At 31.9% G+C, this 27,122-nt stretch overlaps 2 protein-coding genes across 2 annotated transcripts in view; both read left to right on the forward strand.

The window, feature by feature from the left end:
* LOC143046352 (glutamate receptor-like) overlaps positions 1-27,122 on the forward strand; it is a 244,169-nt gene that overhangs the window by 30,584 nt on the left and 186,463 nt on the right. The window lies entirely within an intron of this gene.
* Positions 8,977-27,122, forward strand: part of LOC143046351 (uncharacterized) — a 30,098-nt gene continuing 11,952 nt past the window's right edge. Inside the window, exons 1-11 of the mRNA XM_076219479.1 lie at positions 8,977-9,322; positions 10,805-10,986; positions 11,805-11,978; positions 14,376-14,525; positions 15,391-15,515; positions 17,175-17,324; positions 17,695-17,859; positions 20,340-20,477; positions 22,176-22,278; positions 22,882-23,102; positions 26,435-26,665. Of these exons, the coding sequence (XP_076075594.1) occupies positions 9,021-9,322; positions 10,805-10,986; positions 11,805-11,978; positions 14,376-14,525; positions 15,391-15,515; positions 17,175-17,324; positions 17,695-17,859; positions 20,340-20,477; positions 22,176-22,278; positions 22,882-23,102; positions 26,435-26,665 (1,941 nt within the window). The 5' untranslated portion in view covers positions 8,977-9,020. The remainder of the gene's footprint in view (positions 9,323-10,804; positions 10,987-11,804; positions 11,979-14,375; positions 14,526-15,390; positions 15,516-17,174; positions 17,325-17,694; positions 17,860-20,339; positions 20,478-22,175; positions 22,279-22,881; positions 23,103-26,434; positions 26,666-27,122) is intronic.

Genomic DNA, 27,122 nt, shown 5'->3' on the forward strand with positions numbered 1-27,122 from the left:
TACATTTGGAAAACAAAATTTGGCGCAAATGATACCCCTGAAAAAAACAGTAATTGGCGCAAAAGGACTGCTGCCTATCCTTCAAAATATTGAACATCCGAGCTGATTTTTTTTGGAGGGGGACGACAATCGAGCACAACCTTTTCCGTTAAATTAAAATTTACTTTAATTCCACGTGTTATCGGCATACAAATTGTCAACATGGAATACCGATAAAAAGTTTTTTGGAGGTAAATTAAACAAGGCAAACATTTTAAAATATCTTTGCCACAATTATTTTATCTTAGCATTTAAAAAAACAAATTGATATTCGAATTGAGTAAATCTTTTTGATGGAAAGATTGAGATATGAAAGTTTTTTTTGTATGTCAAAGATAAGTTTAAATACATTTGTATATACCTATGGCATAGATGAAGGAAAAAAAAACAATCAAAATAACATGCAAAGCTTAATGTGTATGAGCTAGAAGACTTATCCGAATGAAATGTGCTGTTACGAAACTCTTAATTAAAATTTTGATTCTTATTTTCGGTGGAGCAATAGTATGCTCCGCTTACATGTATGGACAACTTATGAATCTAGTGTACCTCTTTATTAATTTTTGAGACAACCCCTGTATTTTTTCCTTTCAGAGTCGGAGTCAACAGTCGGAACCGAGACTTTCCGTAAATCTCTACTAGTATATAGATACAACTATTATCTTACCTCCTATACATTTCTAGAAATGTGATTGGTTAAGAGCGTCCTCGTGGAAACCGTGTATATTTGATATTAGGTTAGTAGGGAGGCGGGGCTTATTTCATACAAAGTTAGTAGTGGAGTTACGTCCCTTTATATTCCATATAAGGAAGTAGGGAGGCGGGGTTTGTTTCATACACGGTTAGTAGTGGTGTTACGTCCCTTTAAAAAACCAAAACAGTACTGAGAAAAAAATTTGAAGGTTTCAACAGACGTAGAAATTGATGATTAAGATTGAAATAAATTCATAAAACACATTTAAATCTAACAAGTTGTCATTGTTGGCATCTGTTTTTGTAGGATCAATGGAGTGGTTTCTTAATCATGTTAATGCTAACTGTATTGAAGACTTGCTCATTATGATAGGTCACTGGTCTAAATTTTACACGACGTTAAGATAGTCGGTAAGATAAATTCGCTACATAGTGTGCTAGTGACGTAATACGGTATATACGGGGTCAGTAAATTCCATATTGGGATTCGAGCTTCGCTCTCACCCCACATGGAATTTACTGACCCCATATATACCGTATTAGGTCACTAGCACACTATGTAACTAATAGTATTCGCATGAATATCATGTATGCTGCTTTTGTTGGAAGCGAACAGATATACATTTAAATAATTGTTTATGTTGCAGTTTATTTTGCAGTTCACGTTTAAATATTGTCGATTTTATTAGATAGTAACGTCGGTAAAATAAAAGTTCTTGTTTATATGCGTGAATAACATGTTTGTGTGGTCACTATGAAAAAGAAGAAAAGTCAGAGAACATCGCCTCTCTCTCTCTCTCGTTTACATTAAAGCTTAAACAAAGTGTTCCGACAATAATCTAATTTTGTGATAATTAATGATAGACTGTGTTAACGGCAATCTACACCAATTATCTTTTGTAAAAAGACTATTTTTAGCCTCATTGTTTTAATCCCTCAAATCTTACCTTTTTGGTCCATCGCACTTTAGTGAGATATACCATCGTACTTTAGCGAACAAACAACCATCGCACCTATGCGTGAGACACCATCGTACTTTAGCGTAGACCATCGCACTTTAGCGTGACAATCGCATTTTATAGTACCATCGCACTTTAGAGTTCTCCATATATATTATACCGATACTTACGTCAGCAATACTAATATTATTATCCTTAATTTAATAGAATGAAGGGTGATGCTATTTACAAATAATTAGTATGATTCATTTATTAGATACAATTGATGGCGGTTACACATCATGGAGTGAATGGGATGATTGCTCACAAATATGTGGAGAAAACACATACAGAAGACGAAAGTGTCATAATCCCACACCATGCAATGGTGGTATACATTGTACTATTAATATTGGAGTAGACGAACTCACAAAACAATGCAGTAAGTATTCATCAACAAGGTCTTAGTACCTTCCAAAGAACTGTTTTAGAAAAAGCACGAGACGTTCTTTTAAATACCTCTGGTTCATCAACTTTCTAATGACACTGGTGACGTTTCCAATGTCTAAGTAGCAGCTACAATATAATTTATATTTAGAATCTATAACTTAATGAAGTAATTATATCAAAAGGGCAGTAGTCATGTTGTGCAAATCCTAAATGAATTAAGATCAAACGAATATGCGATATGATTTATATATCAAAGGAACCTGGTTGTCGTTTTCTGATGGGTTCATAAGTGTTTCTCGTTTCTAGTATTTTAAATAGATAAGACCGTTGTTTTTTTTCTGTTTGAACGGTTTTATCCTAGTAATTTTGGAGGCCCTTCATAGTTTGGTGTGAGCCAAGGTTCCGTGCTGAAAACAGTACTTTGACCTATAATGGTTGACTTTTACAAATTGTGACTTGGATTGAGTTGTCTCATTGGCACTCAAACCACATCTGCACATATTTAATTGCTATTTACAAAGTTGTCTAAGAGTGTAAGTTTATCTTAATGTACCATGTCAAACGCCACTGATAATAAAGAGAAATAATCAGCCGACTCAAATTAAAAACTTTTACAAATATATAAGTGTCCTATAATATGACTTATTAATAATTATCAATATTTTTTTTTAAATTGAAAATAACATTGAGCATACTGATTTATATATATATGTGTCTACTCTTATTCACTTCATCTTCGAAAATACTGCAGACATCAATGATTTGTGTGCTCTCCTCGGACTCATAATATGACTTGTAGATAACAATATAATTACAGATATCATATAAGATATTGCCATTTAATTAAAAAACAAATTCTGTTGAAGTTTCTTGAAATAATCTGGTCAAATATGAATAATATAGAAAATAATGTGCATTCTTTTCTTCATATTCACAACGTATACTGATTAGATTTTGTTTTTGTTTCGTTGTAATTGAAGCTTTTTCGTTTGAACAATATATTGTAATAATTTTCTATTTGAAAATTTATAATTTATTTTCATTCAGATATTTCATTCATAAAATTGTGAATTTTAAGTCATCTATTCATCCCCATTGATTTATATATGTTTGGCAAAACTTTTAGGAATTGTTGGTTCTCAATGCTCTTCCATTTCGTACTTTATTTGGCCTTTTTAACTTTTTTAGATTCGAGAGTCACTGATGAATCTTTTGTAGACGAAACGCGCGTCTGGCGTGGATATAAAATTTTAATCCTGGCATCTATGATGAGTTTGTTTAATACTAATTAAAGAGTTATATTATGTTGTATTTATTAATCATGAATTCTCAGTATAAGTTTATTTCCGTATAATCTTATTTATTAGAAAACAAACTGTACTTTTAATCGAACTTTCTTTTAGAACAAATTTTTTCAATTTTTTTTCTAATATATCATATTCAGCGATCAAGTTTATTTTGAACTTTAATATGTATAGAGTATAGATTCCGATAATGCCATTGTATGATATAAGATATCATTTGCTCAAATCATATCACTCTTAATCAAATTAGTTCTCAAATATAGTTGGTTTATTCAACATATACCCTCACAACACTTACCAAGTTACCAAGATACCAAAATGACATCCTGGATAATTTAAATAACTGGATCTTCCTTCACTGTAAAAAGTACATAAATTACACGAGGGTCCTGACAAACAACATTATATTGCTGTATCTTCCTAGTGCTTCACAAACCACCTTTTAAATTTAAAATTAATGCTATAAGCAATCAAAGCCGGATTTCTTCGTTTTTGTGAAACCACATATTGATAATCTTGGAGTAGACACAGTCAGAAAAATATGCAGTAAGTATTTATTGAAAACAGATCTTTCGTTGAATATTTTAAACCTTTATCCACAATGCTATGAAGATAAATCTGATCAAAAGAGAACAAGAGTTTTTAAGATTTTCTAATCCAACAAAGGTTTACCCTAAAAATGTATAAAAAATATTCTTTATATGCACACTTGTTTTAATAACGGTGAATTAAAGAGAGTTAATGTTTTAAATCATTGAGGTGCCGAAGCAATGTGATTAGATAGTTTACCACAACCTTTTTGTTTAATAAATAGAAACAGTAAAAGTAATATTCCAAAAGACAAATAAAAGAATGCTAACACGTTAATAAGATGGTAACAACGTCAGTACCCATAATCTATATATCAAGACCATTGTGTATTTATTTTACGTTGATACGGAATATTTACCACTAAGGTCTTGGTACCTTCCGACGACCATTTTTAGAAAAAGAACGATACGTGCTTTCAAATACCCCTGGTACATCAACATTCAGACACTGGTGACATTTAACAAGGTTGAAGTAGCAGCTATAAGCTCTTAAATACTGAAAAAGTTGGGAAATGTATATCCAATATGCAGTTGCAGTTTGTATCTTGCTTCTAAGGTGGTGGAAATTGATACTTTCCAAATAACAGTCGTCTCATTTGTCATAAATGCTGGTACTTAGCTCAGATTATTCATGATTTGTCCGCGTAACTTCAACAGAGAGTTGTCTCATTCGCACTCATACCACATCTTCGTATATCTATTTGCTAGTTATAAAGTTGTCTAAGAGTCCAATTCCATATAAAGGTAAATAATCAGCTGATTCAAGTTAAAAACGTATACAAATGTAAAAGTGCCCTGTAATAAGAATAAGTTTTGTCAGTATTCTGTAATTGAAACATTGGACATAATAATTTATATATATTCGAGTCCACTTGTTAACCTCATCTTCGAAAATATTGCAGACATCAATAATGTGTGTGCTCTGCTCGGATCCATAATATGACTTGTAGATAACAATATATTTACTGATATTATATAAGATATTGTTTTACATAAAAACAAATAGTGTGGTTTTAAACTACTGTTGAAGAGATCATAAGATTGCTGACAAAATCTGGTCAAATATGAATAATATAGAAATAATGTGCATACTTTTCTTCTTTATCAAAAAAAGTATACTGATCAGCCTTTGTTATTTTCGATTGAAATAAAAGCTTTTTCGTTGGAGCATTAATATAGTATTAATGAATGGGTGTTTTTATAATGGCCCTGTTATATGTCCAAGGTATGTAATAATGGTCGAGGAAGTCTGTAATGGCCCGAGGCAACGCCGAGGGCTATTACAGACATCCAAGGCCATTATTACTGACCGAGGACATATAACAGGGCCATTATAAAAACACCCATTTCTTAATACATTTATTAACCAACTGACCAAAAGTGTATGTGTTGCTGCTAACTTGATGTACTAATTTACTCTTTTTATTAAGTTTAGTTTGAACAAAATAATTTGTACTTCACCATTATAAAGCTTTGAATATACCAAATATCCAAGATATTAAGTTGAAAGAGATATGTGTTAAAAAACAGAATGAACAGTGATCCCTTTATATGGTTCTTTAATGTTGGTTGCTGGTTACTAAATTAAATAAAATACAAAAAGGTATTATACTCTTTACAACTTAGTTTTATTAACTTTATTAAAAACCCTAACAGGGCTTAATACAGACAAACTTGGCATTAATACAGGGCCATTACAGAAAAACAGGGCCATTACAGAAAAAACAAGGCCATTACAGAAAAACAGGGCCATTACAGAAAAAACAGGGCCATTACAGAAAAACAGGGCCATTACAGAAAAAAACAGGGCCATTACAGAAAAACAGGGCCATTACTGAAAATATGTAATTTTTAATAAACAGTCACTTTTGGCAATAATGCACTTAGTTGGTTAATAAATTGTAATAATATAACATCTAAATATTTTTAATTTATTTTAAGTCTGAAATCACCCCTCCCCCCTAAACAAAAAGTGGTGAATTAATGCATTTGTAAATATTCTTTTATTTCTTGGTTTCTAAGTCATCTACTCATCCCTATTGATAGATCAAGATTAATACTAATCAAAGAGTTATATAATATTGTCTTTGTTAATAACAATGTTATCGGATATGTTCCTTACGTCGTAACTACAATCCCCTTCCCTTTCATGAATGTGACCTACCGAATTAGTCTATTTACCGGATTTTTCATCACATAAGCAACACGACGGATGCCACATATGGAGCAGGATCTGCTTACCCTTCAGGAGCACCTGAGATCACCTCTAGTTTTTGGTGGGGTTCGTGTTGTTTATTTTTTATTTTTCTATGTTATGTCATGTGTACTATTGTTTGTCTGTTTGTCTTTTTTCATTTAAAGCCATGGCGTTGTCAGTTTATTTTCGATTTATGAGTTTGACTGTCCCTTTGGTATCTTTCGTCCCTCTTTAATAAGGAATTATCAGTATAAGTCAGCACTCACCAAATTACCAAGGAGACATTCTGACTATTTTCAGGTCTTTTCAATGTTTTCTTAAAATTTCAATTTCGTTTTTGTATAACCACATGTTCTAGAGGTGCTATGAATCAGATATGGATACTGAAAAAAATCAAAGATCTTTTATGGTACATGAACTGATGAAATCTAAGGACTCTTTCATGTTACAATTTTATATAAAAAAATATGACTTTTCTACAACTTTCACATGTATTTCCAATCCAAAACATGGTATAATAGTAGATAATTTAGGTATCATTTACAATCCTAAGTCATCACAAAAATACATGAGACAGCGGAACATGTAAATTTTCCAACAAAAACAAGATCCAATTTGAAAACACCGTTTTTTTTTAAATAAAGCAAATTCAACATTCACTGCTAGGAACCAAAATTAGCAATGATCATGCAATAAAAGTAAAATATAAACTGCATTTTATGTTTTTTTCCTTCTAGAACCTATAGCGGGACAATGGGGAGAATGGGGAGCTTGGAGTGAGTGTATAACACCTAATTCTGGCAAATACGGAAATGGTATTTATCTACGCTCACGAAAATGTGACAATCCAGTTAATATATGTGGAGGCCATTATTGCAACGGACAAAATCAAACTGAGGAAAATTGCAGAGGTAGGAATACTAGTACTAACAGAAATTAACTTACAATGAGGTTATATGTCAATCAATATTGCGTCTTCATAACTGATTATTTGCCTGTACCCTAGGCTCCTGACACATTAAAAAAACATAAGGAGAAAACTGTGGAGAATATATTACCTTGCTTGATTTATTGTTGTGAAAATTTGAGACATATATATTCAGATGTGATAAATTAATTCAGGCAAAAACCTAGATTAAAACAATACAAAACCAACAAGTCACAACAACACAGGTACTGTATACCGAATTATAAAAAGAGGGTGTGCATCGCCTGTTTTTTTTCATGATTTATCCATAATCTATTAATCAATGAACGATCTGTGGCCATGGACATTCCATTTATATAGAAAAATGTTGATTTCATAATTGATCAGAATTTTTCTAAAAATAATATTGATTTGAAATTATAACAGAGGGTACAAATATTTGGCATTATTGTTCATTCATGTAATAAAAGTCTGAACTATTCCGTACGTTGTTATCGTACTGTAAAAAAACATTACCTGAACTTCCGACGAATGCCTTCGATTGTTATTTATCTGTTTTATTTTATTAACGCCAAGTGGCAGATAGCTCATGTGGATTCAGGACGAAAATTAAAGTGAACAAGTAATTTTACAAGTTGGGTCAATCGTGATTGAAGGACAGAAAATATACATCGTCCCTCTTTTTCTCTCTCTAATTTACTTTGGAAATCGATACTTGTGTTTACATTTTTGCCATATTTCTATTCTCCTTTACATATTTTTGTTTACCATACCTTTTAATGTATTTTTGTTGTAATTTGCAGAAGTGCCTGAAAGTCTTTCATCCAAGATCTTTAGCGACAAATTTCTCAAAATAGAAAATGCTATGTCAATCTATACCTCAGCACAAGTTGATATATACCTTCTGACGAAAAACAAGTTTACAACGGCAACTATTATTCACTCTTATTTTGCATTATACAAGATAACTGACATAACTGATAATACAGAAGTGCAGATTGGAGGAAATGAAATCGGTGTAAAGTTCAAGTTCAACCCAGGGCAACATGAAATAGGATATTATCGTTTGTATGCAAGAATAGGATATCCTGCAAACATGACAGACTGGATGGAAGAATCAATGTTTGTGAAAATAGAACAACCCCCACCACATGCATTTATAAAAGGTGGAGCCGGCAGAACTATTGGTCAAGGACTCGCAGAATTTGACGCTCGTACTGTGTCATATAGTTTAACTAAAGGCCCCGGTGATCCTTCTGGTCTTATTTTTTCTTGGAAATGTCTTAATTTTGTCACAAATGATATCTATAATCTTCTGCAAGTTAATATTACACCAGTATCAGTTTTTAAGGATACAGGTGACTATAAAAAGAAATGGTACGAAACTAACTTTGTTCGATATATAGAAAACAATGTCGCGTTTATCTATGACTCTACACTTTACACCGTTATAGATAGCTTGCAAAATTCTAATTCCACATGCATGAATGGAAGTGAATTTTACGTCAAGGCTATACTTTATAAATATCCCCCAACCAGAGAACAGAAAGACGAAACAACAGAAGCATACAAGAATATTACTATGACAACAATGGAGACAATAACAACAACAGAGGAGACAATTACTCCCGGGCCTCTTTATGATCTGATAGCTCTGACGCGATTTTTTGAAATTGAATTTATGTATGAAATGCAGTCAAATCCTATATCCGAATTGGACAACATAACATTTGTCATACGTCCAGATAATAACAGTCTTGTTTTAAATGAAATGGTAGAATTTCTAAACGATTTATATAATGAAGAATCTGAAGCCTTTCTACAGGATACAGAATTGAAGGATACTTAAAACTTTTCATTGATGACTCTGGACAATGTTTAATGAATTATCTAGTAAACATTTTTAACGGATTTGCTAAGATTAACTCATTTAATTGGCATAAAATGGAACAACAAGAAAAGTATTACTTGAGCTGGCTAGAGGATGATATGTTCAACTCTAGTGCTTGTAAATTGTTCAACGGAAACGCAGATGGAACCGGAAATCTGACAGTTACCTCTGAAGATGTAGCAGAGGGAATGGGATTTTTAGTGTATTTAAGGGTAGAATTTGAGGAGTCTATTAGTTACTTTATACAACATGCACAATCAGTTCCCGGGAACCCTCCCGTACTGGAAATAGAGTGAGTACAGTTATAAGTTCCTCTTTAAAACAATTAGTGCAAGAAGATATTGAGAGAAAAAAATCTGATGAATGTTCTTTTATCCCAGAAGTTTTAATTTAAAAATCCCCCTAAAGTCGACCTTCAGATGATCTTTTTGTTAGGTCTCTTTTGGTCATTTGACTATTAATGCGTATACGTACTCTACCCTAAAACATTCTTTGCTTTGAAAATTAAGAATTGAACTTGAACCAAAATCAGCGATTAGAATGAACCAAAACAAGTGACCTTTTCTCATCTCTTGGAGTTCGTCGTCCGTTAGCTTTTACAAAAATCTTATACAAGGAGGCTCGAGGGTATGAAAATTTCAGAAAAAAATTAAACATTTTTTTTTCTTTTCAAATTTTATTTATTACTTTCTTAGTGGTTACTATATCATATGGTACAAAAATCGATCAAATACATCAATACAGTTTGGCCCCGGATGATTTTTAAAATGAATATCATTGAAAAAGATCAAACTTTGTTGCAAAAATGCCAATTTTTTTTGCATTAAAATTGAAATATCTCTTTTAAATCATCGGTGACCTATACTTTTTATCATTGTTTTCTAATAAGCTGTACTTAAACTAAACTATTGTAAATTTTTAGCGATTTCTGTTATATAGTTCTTTTTTTTTCGATATTACCTCTTTTTCTCCTATAAGTTCAACAGAAAAAAAATACTTTTAAAAAATATGTATGTTTCTTTCGAAGGCAGATTGTAAGCGTAAATGAACGGTGACCCCAAGTTTTTGTTTTAAGTATTTTAAAAGTATAAGATAAAGTTCATTTATAGAAAAATATAGCGAAATCCTATATTAAGAAAAAAAAAGATTAAGACCCCGAGCCTCCTTCAAACTACTTAATTAGGGGATCTAGTTTTAGAAATGTGTCCGATGACCTCGCCTCCCTATATGACCGACTTGGCTCAAAATTCAAATAGGGATATATGAAAAATCTGACACGTATGAAAATATTGATCAGGCTTTGATATATCCATCCTGAAATTTAAGACGAGTCAGGCAACCCGTTGTTTGGTTGCTGCCTCTGATGTGGTCATTCTATGGAATTTTATGCATTCGATTATTATCTTGATTATTATCATAGATAAAAATTAATTGTTATTCCAAATCAATAAAAAAATACATTTTTGTTTAACGGTTTTTATAGCAATAGCTTTCTGAGTGCATCATATATAGAATATTTAGGAAACGTTTTTCGACATTCAGGACCAGGTGTATAACAAAAACTGTATCAATTCTACCTCGCATGATGTGCATTCTGACAAATAATGCCTCTTCAATGATACTCGACGCCAAAGTATTTAAAAATTTCGAACCTAATAAAGTCGTTGAACAGCTGATCAATCAAACATGATCAATAAATGTAAACATTACTAATCCCTAACCGATACATTAAATTCTAACATAATGTCGGACTTCAAAATGTTCTCTTTTGTAGATGCAGGTTGAATTGCATGAAGAAGACTGCTTTGACTTCTATAATGTCCTTAAAAGCTACATGTCCCTTTTGTACGTTTGAACAGCAAAAAGGATTTAAATTTTGGTGGAAAGTCAAAGATTTTGATATCTTTAGTAGAATATCAACAACAAATGATTACTGGCAATCGTGGATGTTATCTGGTAATAATATAAGCAATTTGATTTATTCGTTGATAGCAAAATTATTTCTTACAGGATGTCACTTTGATTAAATATGTAAGACAGTCACTATTTGCAAAACATAATCTATAATGAAATCCGTCGGGCAGTAATTTCTTGTTAGATGATACGTAATTTAATCCATCAGAAAGTCACTTTTTGTTAGTTGCATAATAAAATCTGCCGGGTAGTCAATTCACGTTGACCCTTTGATAAAAGAAGTCTGATGTCACATCTTGTTACATAACACTTTGAATACATTTGTAACTTTTTACCTATTATGTCAGTGTTTTTCTCTCACATTGTTGTGAAAATAATATAATTTTATGCGACTTTCATACAAGTGAGAGGTTTACTTACCTTTATCAATCCAGGTATAATCATCTAGTTCCAATATTTTATCGAAAAACCTCATCCAAGTCAAGTGTATGCTAGTTTTTTATTGGTGTGTTTGAGGTTAAGATTAGTCTAAGCTGTGTCTTGTGTACTATTATTTTTCTGTTTGTCTTTTTCTTTATTAGCCATGGCATTGTCAGTTTATATTCGATTTATGAATGTCCCTCTGGTATCTGTCACCCCTCTTTTGTATAAGCCGTCGCGATTTGAGAACGTGACGTTATATATGGACGTCGATTTTATGAATGGATGCCAATTAGACATAGTGTCGATCTGAGTCTAATTTATATACTACCAATAACGTTAAATTTATGACGATGTTTAGATAAAATCCTTATAAACAAATCATTCATAAATCTATCGTTAATAACAAATTTAAATGATTTATGTCATTGCATTCTCAGAATCAGATACTAATGCATTTGTTATGCAAGCCAACGTTTTAAATGCTAGTGCTGGATACCTTATAGAGGCTCATATGCAGCTTGCAACAGGGGAGAGGAGCATAAGTATTTGGATCGTCAATACAAACATACTACCGTATGGAGGATCTTGTGAAATTGAGGATGACATCTGGGGTAAGCTGGCTGAGATGGACTTTCTTACTGAGAGAATGCATTGTTTTCCTTAACTTTATATTTTGACAGCTTATCACTACATCACCTTCATTCATTATTGTTAATGTTTTTGTGAATTTTTGCTACTGATATAAAATAACAAGCTAAATAAAGCCTGTCAGATATTTAAAGTATTTAAACATAGAAGGGTCAGTGTCCTTGTGTTCGATGTATAAGCGATATAAGGATTGGTGAGAAATGATTCTCTCTAAATTCTCCATACATTTTATATTGACCCTTTTTTTTATCAAGAAGCATTCTTTCTTAATTGGAAACATATTTTTAAAGTTAGAGGAACCTTTATCAAACAAATAAAATGGACATTATAATGGAAACCCACTGTGAAATTCTTCTTGTCTACTTCTTCTATAATTTAAAAGGGACGGGTTTTTATAAAGGAGCTTATTACTTCGAACTTCGTAACAGTAGCCTTTTCCTCAATTCATCTGCTCTTGTCGTAAATTAGATATGTATAATTTCTAGGTGTTTTTTTTAGGCTCAGACATTTTTATATACTACTATATAGTTATATTCGCAGCGTACGAAGTGAGAGTTGTTTTTCATTTTTTAACAAACCCCAAAAAGTATTATGTGAAGCGGTTTCGAATTCGTTTGGTAAAAAATCCGTTTGTAGTTTTTTGCAAACATTTTTTTTTTATTGTGATTTTAAGTGTCATAAAAAAATGGTTAACATTGTCATCAAAGGGCAAATGTCCGTATAACTTCACCTGGATATATGATACAATGGCTTTAAAGCATCCTTATGCGAGTTAAATGAATATCTAGGACGCAAACATGTTGGTTTCACAAAATATGAAACATTGTTTGTATAAGACCATCATGATCAGCCGGATTATTTACTTTCTAGTTAACAACAAATAAAAGAGCACAACCTCGAAATCGCGGGCATCATAATAGATCTTGTTTGAAAGTATGTAAACTGTTAAAGTATGATTTTTATGTAAACGATTATATGTATGAAGAATTTTAGAAAAGGTATCAAAAGTCATAGGTACTTGGTCCGTTTTTTTTTTTCTTTGTTAAATTTCACGATTTTCGCATTTCTGTATACTATGAACATACGTATATTATAAATAAAGTGTATTTGCTATTAACTATCAATTCCAAGTTTTTGTTTTAAAACTTTGATCTTTTTCGAAAAATTAAGAATTTTCTTATCCCAGGAATAGATTACCTTAGCCGTATTTGGTACAACTTTTTGAAATATTGGGTCCTCAATGCTCTTCAACTTTGTACTTGTTTGGCTTTATATATTTTTTCATCTGAGCGTCACTGATGATTCTTGTGTAGACGAAACGCGCGTCTGGCGTATTGAATTATAATCCTGGTACCTTTGATAACTATTCACACCACTAGGTCGATGCCACTGATGGTGGATGTTTCGTCCCCGAGGGTATCACCAGCCAAGTAGTCAGCATTTCGGTGTGGACATGGATATCAATTATATTTTATTTGTTTATTTTTTTTACTTTTTTTTTTTAAATGTCCTGTTTCAAAACTTTGAATTTTTCGAAAACTAAGGATTTCCTTTTCCCAGGAATTGATTATCTAATCCTTATTTGGCACAACTTTTGGGAATTTTGGGTCCTCAATGTTCTTCAACTTTGTACTTGTTTGGCTTTATAACTATTCTTCTCCTGCTATATTATATAGAGAGTCTCTATATATAATAGGAGTATAATTATAGAATACATGCAGAATAACGCGAAAATAATTGTCCCATCCCCGAGTAATTGTGATTTTTAACTGGCCACCCGCTGATTGGCACTTTGTTTGTGTAAATAAGATTGAAACAACACCAGCAGTCCACTTTAATTATGATTCAGTTTAAAAGTTTACAGCCGGAAGTCTTGTCAATGAATAAAAAGTCGGTCAGACGATGGAAACAAGATCCGGACGACTATTTTTTGGTTTTCTCCCATAATAACCCAAACTAAAAAATCATAAGAATGAATGACACATGCGACTATGAAAGGTATCTATAGGACACAGAGGCATGATGATTAATTTATTGCTAGAGGAAGAGACGCGACACACAAAATGAGGTCTTCTCGTTTAATAGTAAAGATTGGTACAAATTGCACGTGCATCAAAAGAAGAAGCAAATATTATTAAGGTTTTGGTTTGACCAAACTGAAGATCTAGCCCACGACACTCCGTTCTAGAAGATGGGAGCACTCTATCTCTAGACCACATAATCGTATAGGAGTCACAAATGATGAGACATTTAAATAATAAAAATTTTAACTGATTTTTATAACGAAATACGTCAACAAACTGATTTATAACTTATTGAATTGTCAATTTTAACTAACATCATTGCTTAAAAATAATTAGGTTTAGGGGAAAAGAAAGTAACAACAAATGGATGGAATGACGAAGGGTTTCGAACCTCAAATGATACCAGTTATGACTGGAAAGAACAGCTGATGTATCGGATAGTTCAGACAAATTCCGAAGGAAAGGAAACACTTCTGTATTACGGTTGTACGTTAAATATACATTAAGTTTGGAATAATGTCATCATGTTGATTATGTTTAAAGTATTAAGGTTTTAAATATCTTTCCATATGTTAGAATATATTTGCCTAATTTGACAAATCACATTTAGACTTATTTTTCAGATAGAGTTGTGAATTGATCTCAATCGAGTAAAAATTAAACACTGTGTTAGCTACGAATAAAGAATTTGTAATTAATCGAGACAGACAACACAGTTACAAAAATAAAACGGCAGAGACAGAATAATTAAAGAATGAGGATGAGGAACAAAAAAATGTGCCTAAAACGATATCAAGTTACAAATTTCGTTTTCACAATATAGGATATCAGAACCATTCCCTGTTAAGAAATATATTAAAAACAAATGTCAAAGAGACTGTCAGTTGTGTGATTAATATAGCCAAATTCATTGCCACCAAATTAACTCGCTACTCTGACATTTGAGTTACAACATACTAAAATAACAAGTACTAAAACAAAAACAATTTCATACTCTTTTGTATACATGATTCGCTATATACAAACACTCTAAAAGATAGACAAACATATGCAATCTTATAAAAATGAGGTATCAAATTTACATGTCCGGATTTTTAGATAAATATGTTAATTATCGTTTTACCTTTATAAATGTTTTGTGGGACAAATGTGATAAAATTCTGGTATGATTTTAGTTTTTATTTTTTCAATTGGACATTCTTTTTTTTTACCAGCCGAACATACTGAGAACAAGCAAAACCAATCTCTATTTAAAAGCTTACTGATAAGTTGCATTAATACGGACCCAAATAAGGTCTGATGTTGTTTTTAACATTATAATTCTCATAAAAACCGATATATATAATTACAGCAGAGACAGAGAATTACATCAAAGTAAAGCCTGGTATTGAGACAGATGGTTACAATGTTACAATAAAGATACAGATCTATGATATCTTTATTGATTATACAGAATGTACCAAACATATTGGACAGGTATGTCATCGATTATACAGAATGTACCCAACATATTGGACAGGTATGTCATCGATTATACAGAGTGTACCCAACATATTGGACAGGTATGTCATCGATTATACAGAGTGTACCAAACTTATTGGACAGGTATGTCATCGATTATACAGAATGTACCCAACATATTGGACAGGTATGTCATCGATTATACAGAGTGTACCCAACATATTGGACAGGTATGTCATCGATTATACAGAATGTACCCAACTTATTGTACAGGTATGTCATCGATTATACAGAGTGTACCAAACTTATTGTACAGGTAAGGATGCATAGCAATAAACAAAAACAAAAACACAGAAGCGCATATTACAAATAATAAGATATAACCCTCATATTTATCTATAACATGTAACAAACTATCAGCAGATATATATATTTATAAATATACTCATGTTAAGAAAAGAGCAAAAATAACAATCGGCAAAATAAGTAAGACCAGTATGAGCACAAATCTATAAAAATAGAGATCTACATGACTTGTACGTTTAATCAGAAAACACAAAACATACAGTATCTTTATTAGTTGTACAAAAAGTAAACTAACAAAAATAATGCAATCCGAGGAAAATTCAAAACGGAAAATCCCTTTTCAAATGTCAAAATCAAAAGTTCAAACACATCAAACGAATGGATAACAACTATCATTTTCCTGACTGCATTTTATTATTGTAATTTTCTAAAAATGTATACATATGAGAGATTTATTATTGCAATTTTTGAAATATCTACATAGAGTGAAATGTACCGGATATCAGCATGCGAGTCCCTATCATTGCGATATTCACTTAGTCGAATTATTTCGATTTATAAGACTTCGAACTAGTTTATGAATCTATTGTTCCTTATTCAGTATTTATATAAACAATATACGACTGGAAAAAATCAAGTAAAATTAATAAAAATACCGGACTCCAAGATAAACGGAAAGTCCTTTATAAGTAGTTAAAATCAAAAGCTAAATGAAATTAAACGATTTGAAAACAATTGTCATTTTCATATTCCTGACTTTCACGTTTGACCACTTAGGTTGATTTCCTTTATAAATCATGCAAATTTCCCAGATTTGTTTTCATTGCTATATGAATGGATTTATGGAATCTTAACATCTGAAAACCATTGACTCTAATTCATTTACCATTTTTTTCTATTTCTTTTATTCCAAATCTTATCGAACAATAGTGACATTAAAGGCTATATATATTGAGAACCAACCAAACATTTCACTGTAAATGGGTAAATCTAGAGAATAAATAAAAAGTTGTGGATTCTGAACAATAATCATCTTAATACTAATGTCGCTGTTTGATTATTGTTTAACGAGTCCATTACTTCTTGTAAATTCTCTAATGCATATATTAACTTTTCTAAATACACAAATATTTCAAAAATAGGAAAATAAAAATATAGCTTCGTGTTGAAGGCCGTACTAAACGTATAGTAGTTTCCTCTAACAAATTGAGACTTGGACGGAGAGTTGTCTCTCATTTTTTTTTAATCTATAACCTTACCATAACATTCGTCGAGGGTTTTATAAATTATCTACGCAAAACCAATTTCGTTTTATAATAAAAAAATGAGCAACACTATACATATCAATAACAGTTATGCACGTTTTAGGTTTTACCCAATTATACCACATCAGACCAAAATAGTGTATCGTCATTCTTAAATTTATCGGCGAAAAGCGTGGACAATTACTGGAAAGCAGGAAATGTAAAACAAGTTGCCATGAATGCAGAGGTTGCCGGAACACCCGTCATGGATTTGGTATGTTATTTTTCTAACATCATAGTCAATGAGCAATTTGATTTATCTATTACAGAGAATTTTTGTTAACAATATAAGAACTTGTATTTTCAGCCTACGTCGAATTTCTGTATTGACTGATATGTATGAGTTTGCAATTTGTAGTATCAAATTTTATCATATATATAGAATTACAAATGGTTAAGCCTGGATCTCGAAACAAAACAGTTATTAGGCAAAATTAACATGCAAATATGATAACCAGTAGAATATAATATACAAGTATACAACAACATCAACATATCTATCCAATAGGTATAATAGATACAGAGAAGAAGTACTAAATCTTAAAACAAAAATAGCTAGTTTCTACAATGACAATTTACTTTAGAATTCAACTACGACAATATTTGATCCTGAACCTGGACAATGGGTGACTATAGGTGTAGAAATACTGCCTGATGGTACAAATGTCACAAAAACATTTGATGAACTGTGGAATATGTATCAACATCCTGATTTTGGAGAAGTCAACACACAAACTGATATAATAGAGGTAATTGTATTGATCTTTAAAGAACATTGACTTTGTTCAAATCAATTTCAATATCATTATTTATTTTCAAGCTTCAAAATGCTTCTTGCTTTCTGATACTGTTCTTTAAGAATCTTAATTGTCTACAGATGTTGACATATCTGAGTTAAATCAACTTTAATCAACTTCTAATAGCAGTCACTCAATTTGACAGATTTTTTATAACGTGTAGTAGCAATAAAATAGGTAGAACATTAAACGTTCTGTTGAAAACTATGTGTGATAATTTTGCAAACATTGCTTAAGGATACCAAAGGGACATTAAATACTCATAAGTGGAAGAGAAATTAACTCAGTTGCAAAAAAAAAGCATACGAAAGACAAACATAGTTCACAGAAACTAAAAACAGCGTCCCTGACAGCCTACTGAAAACAGGGAAGACCTCAGGTGCTGAGAATTGATAACAAATCCTGCTTAAACATGTGTTATTTCAAACAGAAATTGTTTATCTAATGACTGTAAAAAAGATTATGTGAGACTCTGTTTTTGTCGATTTGACTTCTTTACATCTATGTACGCTTTTAATTTTATTATCATTTTTAGACTTTTCTACCAATTGGCCAATTACTCTTTTCTTTTAAGAGAGATAAAGGTGGTACATGCTACACGTCAATGAGTCAAATTATTTTCTTTTTTTTTTGACAGGTAGGTTTGCCTTTTTATCGGATATTCATGTGTTAGTTTTGCATATGCCGAGCATAACATTTTTATTATGACTTTTTTTGTGTGCATGAACCCTTTCCTCAACAGTATTTCAACTGATGGTTGTTGTTGGTTTTTTTTTATTATCCCTTTCATTTCATGTGCTTCTCCTGTAGAAATTATCCACAATTTTTCAAATAGAGAATTTGTTTAGGGGTGGGGTGATAATTGATAATAACAACAGGAATTACCTTTATCAAACGACATAAAATGAAATACAAAGCGGTTATATAATTATCTATTGTGTTTATTGCATCAAATAACATATTTTGGTATCGTTATTTATAAAACGTATTTGAATATATACATCAATGGAATAACTGTTTCATATATCATATCGGATATGTTCCTTACATCGTAACTACTATCCCCTTCCCTTTCATGAATGTGACCTACCGAATTGGACTATTTACCGGATTTGTTATAACATGAGCAACAAGACGGGTGTCACATGTGGAGCAGGATCTACTTACCCTTCTGGAGCACCTGGAGATCACCCCCAGTTTTTGGTGGGGTTCGTCTTACTTATTCTTTAGTTTTCTATGTTGTGTCATGTGTACTATTGTTTTTCTGTTTGTCCTTTTCATTTTTATACGCCCGTCGTCTTTTAGACGGGACGTATTATGGTATACCGTTGTCCGTCCGCCTGTCCGTCCGTCCGTCGTCCACACTTCGGACAATAATTCAAAAACACTTTCACTAATTTCCATGAAAATTAAGTGAAATGTTTATATCTATTGACGTAAGCTCTCTTTCGTTTTTTTTTTTATTTCAGATTTTAAGTTTTGGATTTATGGGGCTTTATTCATAAAAAACAGGGGGATTTTCAACACTTCGGACAATAACTCAAAAAGGCTTTCACCAATATCCATGAAACTTTGGTGAATTGTATATATCTATTGATGTAAGCTCCCTTTCAGTTTTTATAAATGTGAGATTTTAAGTTTTGGATTTATGGGGCTTTATTCATAAAAAAAAGGGGGATTTTCAACACTTCGGACAATAACTCAAAAGGCTTTCACCAATGTTCATGAAACGTTGGTGAATTGTATATATCTATTGATGTAAGCTCCCTTTCCATTTTTATAAATTTGAGATTTTAAGTTTTGGATTTATGGGGCTTTATTCATTAAAAAAGGGGGGATTTTCAACACTTCGGACAATAACTCAAAAAGGCTTTCACCAATGTCCATGAAACTTTGGTGAATATCTATTGATGTAAGCTCCCTTTCAATTTTTATAAATTTCAGATTTTACATTTCCGTGTTATGAATTTTTATGCTTAAAAAAGGGGGGATTTTCCAATTTTTGGACAATAACTAACACTTTCACAAAATTTTATGCAACTTTGATAAATTGTTTATATCTATTGACATAAGCTCCCTTTCATTTTTATAAATTTTAGATTTTACGTTTTCTAAGGTAATGAATTTTTATACTTAAAAAGGGGGATTTTATGAAACTTTGGTGAATATATTAATGTAACATCCTTTTTGATTTGTATATATATTTCTAGTTGATCATATAAATTCATTTAAAGCATAAAAGACAAGTTAAAAGAGCAACGGGCGTATCATGCGCTAAAGCGCAGACCTTTATTAGCCATGGCGTTGTCAGTTTGTTTTATGAGTTTGACTGTCCCTCTGGTATCTTTAGTCCCTCTTCTAGATATGCAATGTTTTAATCCTCGCATTTCAATAGCTTCACTATAGCTTATTAATGCTCCAATTTATTTTAGCAATTGACAACTTTTTCCACGATACTGGCTGAAACATCTAATGCAGTTGATGGAACATCCACTGTGAATTTAGACCAGGTTGCTAATAGTATTGGTACAATTATTGGAAACAAGATATTCACTGCAAATTCTTCAGCAGTATGTTTAATTTCTTATTCTTAACAAGATATAAATGACTCTAAAACAAAACTAGGAATTCCAGAAATAATTAAAAGACCGCCAATGGCTGGTGCATTATAAGTGCATAGCTTTATTTTATGGATGCATCACTCGCCATGTTAACTCCAACTCAGACATAATTTTCAAATCAGGATTTAGACAGCTTCGGTAATTCTTTCAATTTTCTGACATCTGAAGATGTTCAAGAAATACTACCACAAGATATCAAGATATGGGTAGTAAGTCGAATATTAACCGACATTTGCAACATGTATAGTATCAAATACTGTCACGTTTAAAAAAAGTAAAATCACAATAATCATGATAATTCCGAGCGCAGAAGAAAAGTGTTTTATGGTTTGGTAAAACCATAAGAGTAAACACATCAACCGAATAGTTAACTACTATTAATAAAATAAAGGATTTAGTGAATAACTTATTTGGGTCAGTTCATCAAACATACGATTTGAGAAATAATGTGTTAACAAAAACATCATATTATAGACAATGTAGTTTTACTGCTTGTTTGTTATTTTACATACAATTGGATATCGGGTTTGTCGAGGAGAAGACCTTCACCATGGGCTCATACCCCTATCTGTATCAAACGACAAGAAAATATAAAAACATCCATTATATGCAAGTTTTGAAGAAAGTTGTACAACATTCTACCGACCAATTTCAAGAGGGACATTCTTTTTTTAATGATTTTAAGAACTCTTTTAACTGCTCATTTATGAGTGAATTAAACTCACTTATCAAGATATAAAAAGTAAAATAACACAAATACTGAACCCCGAAGAAAATTCAAAACGGTAAATCCATAATCAAATTGCAAAATTAAAAGCTCAAACACATAAAACGAATGGCATTCAACGGTAATATTCCTCACTTGGTACAAGCATTTTCTGGTATATAAACGTTAGTTTTCATTGGTCATTTATGTTTAAAATATTTCTATTATTGCATGAAGCAAGAAGCAGATGGGAACATTGAATTTGTACGATTATTAAATAAAATACTTCAAGTCACTTAGTACATAGGAATTTATCATATTTCCTATGGTGGTAAAATGTTTTCTCTTTGGGATCTGAAACCGCGTAAAAATATATATATTCCACAATTTTCTGATTTCTCTCTTTTGCCGGCTCTTGAATATTTTCTTTTAATAAAGATGCAATAGTATACCCCTATTAAATTAGAATTGCGTATATTTGGTAGTTTAATAGTGTAATAGTATCGATAAATGTTAAAAAAAAACACACACTGGCAAGAGAGTAAAATATTTGGTTTCTTGTGGAGAATTGTCTCATTGGCAATACAATACATGTCTGTATGTTTAGTATTCTTGTTTTTGTTTATACTGTATACTTGTCAGGTGGTTTTCTCATTTAAGCGATATTTTTTAACAAGGCATATAAAGCGGAGGTTTGGCTAGCAATAAGACCTTCTGTACAAAGTAAGGAATATGACAGATTTTACCAAATAGTTCGTATGTTGGCATCTCTTTGTAGCACTCCAGTGTTTCTGTTGTTCTGATGTGTTTCCCTCGGTTTTAGTTTTTCACCCATTTTTTTTATCTTTCAATAGACTAATGACTTTTGAACAGCGGTAAACTGTAGCAGTATGGGGTATAATATATAGATAATAGATTGGTTATATTTGTACATGTTGTAGTCCAAGGCATTTGAAGGAAATAAAGGTCTATTGGAAAAACTTGTAAAATTGACCAGTAATGAGACATATCCCAAGTATGAAGACTACATTTCTACGTGTCAAGGTAATATCTTAAAACTAAATATGATTTTTATAAATTGTGACCTGGATGGAGAGTTGCCTTATTAGCACTCATACCACATCTTCTTATATCTATATATGATGTATGACATAATGAAATCCAAAAACAAAATCCAGAACAGAAAGACCTTTTTATTATAGAATGGAAAAATCTAAAGATCTCACACACCAACGAATGTAAAACATCTGCCATTATTACAGGCATTTTATTGTGTAGAAAATGTATAAAGCTGGTTTAAATGCTAGCTAATCCTCTCATTTGTATGATCAATATTTACACAAAAGAATTTGTCAAATCGTAAGTGAAGAAATATAGACAGTTTGCAATTAATCTAAATATTTGTTAGAATTTGTTTCGAAATATAGGAAGGAATATAAAAAAACAAGAGTTTCATTAGATTTCTTGATAATTATCAAAAATTTCTCCTTATCCATGAACCTAATTATACAGTACGTTACCACTTTTAAAACAAATAATATACACCCTCAAGTTACAAATATCGAACATGCTTTGTAATTTTCCAAACGTTTAGTATCAAAATTACTCACTCCAACCACATAATAGTGGCAAATACTACCTATTCAGGTATGCTAAGGGTCCTGAACAATGCTTTGGAAGCCATATTACCGAAAACATCAGTGGATACACCAACAACATTGGATATACATACCATAATGTCAGATATCTCCAGCAGACAGGAGTTATCGGAACCAAACAATGCTGATCTTACTTCTGTAGAAAGAGCATTTATTGCTTCACAGATCGCTATGAAGAATGAACTTGAGGCGGATATAAAAAATGACGATGTAAGTAGATTTTACAATTAAAGCAGCTTTATTTTACAAAGCTTAGATGTTTTATAAGAAATTGACCACCACAACCACAAATCAGCATATAGTATTGGTACTTTTGTATATGTAAAATATTAATTGCAATATAATAAAATTGAGAATAGAAATGGGGAATGTGTCAAAGAGACAACAACCCGACCATAGAAAAAACAACAGCAGAAGGTCACTAACAGGTCTTCAATGTAGCGAGACATTCCCGCACCCGGAGGCGTCCTTCAGCTGGCCCCTAAACAAATATATACTAGTTCAGTGATAATGAACGCCATACTAATTTCCGAATTGTACACAAGAAACTAAAATTTAAAAAATACAAGACTAACAAAGGCCAGAGGCTCCTGACTTGGGACAGGCGCAAAAATGCAGTTCATTCGAAAAACATTTAACTGACTAATTTTGGATAATCACTCTCAGTCTGGTAAAACACATTTTGAAAAAAAAAAGCAAAAAAAAAAAAAAAACAACAGTAATAAAACCCTGTTTAATAGTCATAAATCGATAAAATGAAAACAATCCGTGTTACGAACTAAAACATAGGGAAACACATAATCTGCACTGCAACAATAACAAATGACAAAATACATAGAAACGGAATATTTCATAACATTTGCCATATTCCTGGTACAGGAACGAAAATGATGGGTTAAGCCTGGTTATATGGCTAGAGAAACTGCCCACCTATATGGCAATGTAAACAATGCTGCCAATATGACAACAACACGTGACAGAAATACAGTACAAATATACGCAAGAACAATCTGGATAGAGACATACATAACAAACTGATATATCTGTACATTGTAACATGAATGGTTAAATTTCCTTTGATCATCTGGTGAGTAAACTCGGTTATTTTTAGCAGAGTGCGTTAACTGAATAATTTTTTTAGTTATTTCCCTCTCCAATTCCGCCGTAGAGAACTTCACGTTTGAAAAGCAAAGAATGGGAGGAGCTTTAACCAGACTAAGCCAGTGCATTTACTTCCTTCTCAAAAGTTGTTAATACACAGTCTAGCTCCGCCTCCTTGGGGTAGTAATCAGGGAGCAACCATTTGAACTTCAAGGGAACAATGTTTTTTGTCTCAGTCGGAATTTTTTTTTCAATATTCCACACTATAAGGTATGGGGAAAATCTGGATTCAGAATTAATTTTTTGTCATCTGCTTGAACAGAATAAAAAAAAAACAACTTTAAATTTCATTTAATTGGGGATCAGAATATCTTTTTAGACCTTACATGAATTCAACACGCAATCAAGTAACCGATCTTCCCCAATTTTGGGGAACGAACGAACATTTTGATTTACCTTCATAATTGGTATTAGGGATATGTTTCCTTTATATCGCAACGTCCTTTGAAACTACAAGTCTTTTTTTATGTTTTGATGGCAAATAATCATAGAATACATTTTTGCATTACCCCGTCCCCCTTTTTAGCTCACCATTTTCTGTGAAACTACTGGGCCAAATTATTCCAAACTTGGCAACAATCATCATTGGGGTATCTGGTTTAAAAAATGTGTGGCGTGACCCTGCCAACAAACCAAGATGGCTGCCATGGCTAAAAATAGAACATAGGAGTAAAATGTAGATTTTGGCTTATAACTAAAAAAACCAAAGCATTTAGAGCAAATCTGACATGGGGTAAACTAATTTATTAGGTCAAGATATATCTGCCCTGAAATTTTCAGAAAAATCAGACAACCCGTTCTTGGGTTGCTGCCCCTGAATTAGTAATTGTAAGGAAATTTTGCAGTTTTTGCTTATTATCTTGACTATTATTATAGATAGAGATAAACTGTAAACAGCAATAATGTTCAGCAAAGTAAGATCTACAAATACGTCAACTTACCAAAATTGTCATTTTACCCCTCAAGGAGTTATTGCCCTTTATAGTCATTTTTTTACAATTTTCATAATTTTTTGTAAAATTTTGTAAATTTTTAGAATATATTTTCCACTGTTATTACTGGGCCAAGTTCATAATAGATAGAGATAATTGTAGCAAGAAGAATGTCCAGTAAAGTAAGATCTACAAACACATCATGATCACCAAAACACAATTTTGTCATGAATTTATCTATGTCCATTGTTTAATATGCAAGGTGAGTGACACAGGCTCTTGAGAGCCTCTAGTTTCTCTCCCTAAAACACCACCTTTTTCAAGAACTTTTGAAAAAAGAAATGAACATCGAGATTGAATCAAACGGCAACGATTCTTTGATTTTAAACGTACCTTTTTCGGACAAACAAATCCAACATTTTTTTCTGAAATCAGATATAGTAATACTCCACTATTTGATTGACGTACTTAAAAGTGCAGAAATGTTTTATTTGTTAGGGTTTAACCTTTAGGTTGCACTTTGTAAATACAGCTGTTTCTCAAAACACGCCTCTTTTGGGGAGATCTTGAATATTCATAGAAAATTAATTTTGTTTACATACTGGTTCCAAGTTATGCTCTCTGTGCTTCATCTCACAGAGACATAACTTGGGAATGTTACCAGTACATTTACATGTACATATTGTTTACATTGAGATCTGTTGTAATCTTTCATTCGAGGTAGGGGTAGTTAAGAAAATTAGTGTTAGTTTAAATTCTGAGAAGTTTAGGGCATATAAACATTGAAAATATGCCACACAGCCCTATATTTTGACCTTTGAAAAAAATTGTGGTGCAAATGAACTTCCAATTCTAGGATAAGATTTTTTTCAAAACTTCATAGTAAAAGTGGTACAGTTTGGGCCGTAAAAGGAGTTTCTATGGGAAATTACATTGTCAATATTTACAGAAATGCAACCTTTAACATGTGTCATAACCCATTAATGTTACAAATCATATATAGACACGCCTTAGTCATTGACATATTTAATACACTCAAAGCTACGCTTTTCGTGAATCAAATTAGTTAATTCCTAGTAGGCGTGCTATATTTATTACTTAAAAACATGTACACACATAATTTCATTGGAAACCACCCATGACATTATAACAGTACACCAGGACACCACAAAAGAAGAACTGCGCATCACATACATAGATCAACGGCACACCAAATGATGTATTTTAGTGACATTTGTATACACAAAGTCGTTACGTTTTGGAGGTGTGTTTTTCAACAAACAATTGGCATTCTTATTTGAACCAATTGTACTCCTTTTCTTGTCGACTTTTTTCTGACATCATATAAAGCAGATTAATACTCCTTCTTACCTTTTGCTTTTACAAATTAACGTTTAAGGTGAATGTATTTTATTTTGTCGATATATGCTGGACAAACTCTATTCGTAGGTACAAAACGAGTTTCAAGTACTATTGGACAGTATTTCCTACTTAGGCCACGTGCTTCAGATGCTGAACTATCGTAAACAGATGCCTGTTTACGTTCAAAATGGACACATCAATTCCACAGAAGACAAGAAACTGATTGGAGAATTGATTCAGAAAGGGTTTCAAATCAATGAAGTAGATTTAAGTTTTGCAGAATCAACTTCTCAGTCTACACAAGAGCAAGCCATACAGGTAAACACATTAATTAGAGATTTTAAACAGTAATTGTTATGATTGGTCAATACTATATGTCGAAACAAAAGAAAGAGAAACGTGAAAAAAAATCATCCTTATTGTGTTAAAAAGATATTTTTCGATTTCTGTCATGCCTGTTAGTAATGTTAACAATCTAAGTGAGTTCAAGGAGATTTACAGATTGATGGAAAGTATCGAAACATGTTTACTATATGACAAATTGTATAGAGATCTACTACTGTTATTCGTTGATACAAATGTAGTACTATCAACAAAACCTATAAATGAAAGCACAAAAAAGGATATAGTTGCAGTAGAGTCGTATGGTGACCTATCGTTGTTTTTTTATTTCTGTGTCATTTGGTCTTTTGTGGAGAGTTGTCTCATTGACAATCATACCAAATCTTCTTTTTTATATCCACGAGTTAATATGGATCACTTAAGTGTATAACCT

The sequence above is a fragment of the Mytilus galloprovincialis genome, chromosome 9, assembly GCF_965363235.1.
Source record: "Mytilus galloprovincialis chromosome 9, xbMytGall1.hap1.1, whole genome shotgun sequence".
Taxonomy (NCBI): domain Eukaryota; kingdom Metazoa; phylum Mollusca; class Bivalvia; order Mytilida; family Mytilidae; genus Mytilus; species Mytilus galloprovincialis.